Source organism: Nicotiana tabacum, chromosome 8 (assembly GCF_000715075.1).
Source record: "Nicotiana tabacum cultivar K326 chromosome 8, ASM71507v2, whole genome shotgun sequence".
Taxonomy (NCBI): Eukaryota; Viridiplantae; Streptophyta; class Magnoliopsida; order Solanales; family Solanaceae; genus Nicotiana; species Nicotiana tabacum.
The window spans coordinates 23,262,364-23,267,899 of NC_134087.1; the positions used below are offsets into that span (position 1 = coordinate 23,262,364).

Genomic DNA, 5,536 nt, shown 5'->3' on the forward strand with positions numbered 1-5,536 from the left:
CGGTAAGCCCATTGAAAATATTAGTTAACACCATATACAATTAAAATATTTTATTTTACTCTGTATACCTACTTTATAAAATTATTTTACCATGTATACCTATTGTATTCTAAAATATAATATTGTATATTCCAAATTAGAATATTGTGATATATTTAGTTTGGATATTGTATTCCAAATTAGAATATTGTAGCATGTTTATTTTGAATATTATATTCCACATTAAAAATTATTGTATATTTGCATTGGATACTATATTTCAAATTAAAATATTGTAGTATATTTGGTTTGGATATTGTATCCCAAATTAGAATAGTGTAGTATGTTTTGTTAGAATATTATGGTATTTTTAATTTGGATATTGTATTCTTCATTAGAATATTATGGTAAACTAGATTTGGATTTTTCAAATTAGAATATTGTGGTATCTTTAGTTTGAATAATATATTGCAAATTAAAATATTATGGTCTGCTTAGTTAGAATATTGTATTCCAAATTAGTATATATGGTAAATTAGGCTTGGATTGTATTCCAAAGTAGAATATCGTGATATATTTTAGAATATATGGAGGTAGAGCGTGTAATATTTTTGGGATATTTGATGTAATTTCAAAACTTAGGTATATCATGAAAGTGAGTTTTATAAACGGGTATACCATGTAACTTCCCCTAGTTTAAATAGGAGGGGGCTGCCACGTTTCTTACAATTTGAACTCATCCAAAGACCTTAGTCTTTACCAAAAGATTTTATTTAATCCACCATTAATTATTAATTAACTAGGTTATATCCCATTATCCAATAATTAACCAATTACCCACATAATTAAGAATTATCTCTACTTACTTAAAATACCTTATACACGTTACTATCATGGCCATGCGGTACCTTCTATGGTACTAGTCCATAAATACCGGGTATTTTAGCTCGGGCGGTATTTTATCCCAAAATGTCAAACTTCGACAAAAATTCATTTTCTTTGACTTGCTTCCCCTCTCATCTTTATGAATTTACTCATCACTTGTGAAATATCATAATCCTTATAGTCTCTGAATAATCTTTTCCTTGGACTGATGTCAATTACCTTACGACAAATTCAACGTACAATACTTCAGGGTGCAACATCATCGTAATTTAACACTGTGAAACGTAACATCATCGTAATGTAATACTGCAAGACGTAACATTATCGTAATATAATACTGCAGGATGTAACATTACCGTAATATAATACTACGGGACGTAATATCGACGTAATATTACGGGCCTTAACAAAGACATAGTGTCCTTAACTTTATGAGTGTTGTGTAAATATTAAGGACATGGTGTCATTAACTTCATGAATGTTGTGTAAATATTAAGGACAAATGTCCTGTATTTGCACCTTCCGTTGTTAAATTTTAGGACATCATGTCCTTAACTTCATATGTGCAGTGTAAATGTTAAGGACATGACATCCTTAACTTCATGTGTGCAGTGTAAATGTTAAGGACACCATATCCTTAATATTTACACAACACTCATGAAGAAAGGGTAAAAACATAGTGGCTGTTTTGCTCAGCATTAAAAATACTAAGCTTAGAATTTGGTCAACTAATAAATTAAAGAAAGAAAGAGAGGGATTTGCAAGATCGTAAATGATCTTATTAACTCCCATCCAGAAACAAAAGTTTAAAAATGATTTAGTGGGCGTTTGGACATGAGAATTGTAAAATTCTAAAATATGGTGAAAATCTTTTCTAAGTGAAAATGGTATTTGAAATTTTTAGAGTTGTGTTTGGACATGAATATAATTTTGGGTTGTTTTTGAAGTTTTATGAGTGAAAATTTTGAAAAACAGCTTTTTAAAGTTTTTCAAATTTTCAAAATGCATCTTCAAGTGAAAATTGAAAATTTTAAGAATAAACGTTGATTTCGAAAAAAAGTGAAAATTTTGTGAAAAAAAGGGATTTTTTTTATGTCCAAACGGGTTCATAAAACAATAATATTTGGACCGGAGTTATTGAGAATGTTGACCCTGCTTTGAATGAAATGTATATAGTCCAAGGACTACTTGGTACAAAAGTATTTCTCCTTACTTGAGCTTAAATCGATTCATTCCTTCACTTTTTAGTATTTTTACTTCCGTTGGATTTCAGACATTCTTTTTGGATATGCGCTAATTTTTGTGCTAGGAGTCACTGTTAGTCTGGTAACCAGTACAGTACTTTTCCTTTGTTGCAACTTAAGTAAAACACAATCGCTTGTTATTTGACGGGGTATAAGTTGCATATTGACACAAAATACATATAATAAGATGAACACCTGGCATAGCTGTATTACACTTCGCATTCTTGTTTTTTGGGCTAAATCTACATTTAGTTCCATCTTAATAAAGATACAATATACTCAAACTTCCAATAAGTTTGATCAATTACACAAATAATACAGATGCAACAAGTAACTCATTGGTGCCCAAAATTTTGAAGTTAGAAAGGAGAGGATATAAAAAGGAAGATAAGTATCAAATTCACAAGTACAGCCGGGCGTAAATGCTCAATGAGGTGGAGAACTTTTACACTAAATTCATCCTAAAAACCCATTTCAGAATGGGGCTTTTTGGAGAAAACAGTTGAATAAGGTCGTGATACAGAGTCGGAAAAAACAGTACAGTACACAAGCAGCATTGAAAACTTTTTAGAATACTACAATGCAAGCATTTAACCGTTAAATGGGACACAGTTCCAGAACATCAACTGTCTACAACAAGAGCATATTCTTTTGTGTCTATAAAGTATAAACATGTACCTATTCAAATGCAGCAAGGTATCCATTAAAGCAGTATATTATATATTCATATTGGAATGGTTGAATACTTCATCATTGTGAACAGCTGCATTATTTGAGATTCGAGATACAGCAGAAGTTTATTTATGCTCAAAGATGAAGTGAACAAAATTATGCAACGGCTAACTATACCTGACATTTTAGAAAGCTATTCAGTGTTTTCCAAATTCTATGGTTTCCATAGCTGATCCTTCCAATACTCATAACTGAAGCAAAATTGCATATTGCCACTAGAGTTTAACCTTCATACACTGACTGTGTCAAAGATTTTTTCGATTAGGACACCTAAAGGCCATTTACAGTAAACTTTCTATAGCAAGCTTAGATTGGTAACCTGCAAAAAGATGGCAACTTTCCTTTTATAGCTGGTTAACTACACTTTGCAATATAAAAATCTTTTACAGCATCAACATATATAAGCAAAATCCATGCAACTAATATGCCACATCAACAAGACAATAACCATTTGCATTATGAGAACATCAACACGTGAGAATCCAGAAAAAAAAATCACAAATGGCACCAAGTGAAAATGTTGTATTCAAGGAAGCACTGTAGGGAACATGAATACAAAGCACCATAGGAAACACGAAACACTTATTGCAGTTTAAAAATCATACAATGCAATAAGAATGTGCCACCTTGCAGGATAAATGAATGGTAACTATAGGGCATTAACACATAATTGCGGACTTGAAAGTGAAGAGCGCATCAAACAGCAACAAAGAAACAAAGTCACTCTCACACAATTAACAGTGCCTCGGGATAAGCATGCGATGATTAGTATGATACTATTTGTGTCTGCCTCCCACATCAAGGCAGCCCAATGTCAGTGAACGAGAAGTGCTAAGTCCTCGCAAATAGGAACACCATAAATGACTCCTGATCAACAACACTAAGACAACTAAACAGCAGCCTAGTACACAAGGCATCCCGCTTTCACGCAGGGTCTGGGGAAGGGCCGCACCCCAAGAGGTGTGTACAAATGATTTACTAAAAAAAATGAAGGGGCATAGAATAAGAGCAACTACTCTCTTGCATTCTGTACTCAATCTTGCAAACGGAAAATCTATTCAATCATATAGAGCAAACTGAGCTTAAAAGGACAATTGAACTGCATAAAAAAGGAGCTATAAATAGGATTATGTCTGTTGATCAAGAGTTGATCAAATGTAAGCTCAAATTACATCTATACAATAGCATGGTTTTTTGATGAAGAGCACAATAGCATGGTTTTGAAGTTCCATTTCTATTTGACACGCTAATTCTGATCAATCAACATCTCTTGAAATGAGATCATAGGTGCTTTCTTTGATCAAGACTCCTAATCACGAGGATTTTGCTAATATTCAAAGAAAGCCGTTCACTTTGCTCATCCTCCTTAGCTTAGCCCTTTTGACACCCCCACAAAGGATAACATTACTAGCATTAGCCTTTGAACCTTAGCCCCAAATAAAAGTACATAAATTTAGACTGCAGGAACACGATCACTCATCCTACTAGCACAATGTAGTATAAAAAAAGGTTTCAGAGGCAAACATCCACTTTATTCTCAACCCATTAACTAGCTATTCTTTCAAAGTATAAATCCAGATAAATAGCATTTGAGTTGTACCAAAATTTCTATAATGATACATTACCACTACAATACCAATGAACCCTCAAAATCTAATACACACGTACTAAAAGACCAAATATCTCAAAGATAAAGATCGTAATCCGCTATTACCAATTTGCCTCAGTATGCTCCCCTGCTGCTATTAAGAATCGAACCAAGCGTACCCAATACTGCAAAAGCCAAAAGTGGACTCACATCCAATGTATCAAAAATTGGGGGAATAATATTCCTGAAAAGATTCAAATAAGGATCACAAAGGTCCCTAATAGCTGATAATGGCTGCCTGTCCCAGGGTATATTCGGAAACCAACTAAGCAAAACCCGAACCATTAAAACTCCACTGTATATATCAAGCCATTTCGCCATTCCAGCTGCAACCACAGTGAAAGGGGTATTCAATGCTCCGGTTGTGGGCTGATTCTTAAGGGCCGCAAAAAACATAGGCCCAGCAGAGTTAACCAGTGATTGGCCCAATCCATTACAGCCCAAATTGGAGATTTTCTGCAATACTAGCTTTGAGATTGCTAAAGTAACTGCTGCTAAGGTTGTAATTGTGCGCGTTGAGCGAGTGATTAAGGGGGCAGCTGTACTTGATTTTGTGGGTACAGTTGTGGATGATGCGGAAATTGTGAATTTTTTGAGTGAATTTGGGCGTGAGAATAGGGAAATGGTTCGGGGTTTTGAGTAGATAAGGGATGAAGGAGGGGAGAGGATAGTGATGTTGTTGTGAAGAGGAGAAGGAAGATTTGGATTTCGGAGAATTAGGGTTTGAGAAGCCATTGGAATTTCTCAAAGCTGAGATTTTGAGGTATAGAATGATTTTCCTGAAAGACCCGCTAAGATTTGGTAGGGCAGGAGCTCGTTGTTTAAATGCATACAAAAATATTATACAATCACATCAATTATTCAATAATTAATTGTTAGTATTTTGTATTTGTAAAGTAATTTGGAAATAAAATAACGTAAAAATAAAAATGTGGAAGAAACAAAATTTAATCTGAGTGCACTCATAGTGTTTTCCCTTCTAGTATTCAATGTTGTGGATTATTTAATTACAGGATAGAACGGATTATACACTCGTGTAGCACTACTT

General features: G+C 33.7%; 1 protein-coding gene across 1 annotated transcript; it reads right to left on the reverse strand.

Annotated features, from left to right (window-relative positions):
• Window positions 1-4,350: 4,350 nt before the first annotated feature.
• On the reverse strand, window positions 4,351-5,302 carry LOC107782601 (ylmG homolog protein 1-2, chloroplastic-like). Its single transcript, XM_016603500.2, has one exon. The coding sequence runs from the start codon at window positions 5,221-5,223 to the stop codon at window positions 4,564-4,566; it is 660 nt and encodes a 219-aa protein (XP_016458986.1). The 5' UTR covers window positions 5,224-5,302; the 3' UTR covers window positions 4,351-4,563.
• Between the last annotated feature and the right edge of the window lie 234 nt (window positions 5,303-5,536).

Excerpts from the sequence above, each read along its gene's own strand:
- LOC107782601 (XM_016603500.2), bottom strand. The coding sequence starts at position 5,223 with ATGGCTTCTCAAACCCTAATTCTCCGAAATCCAAATCTTCCTTCTCCT.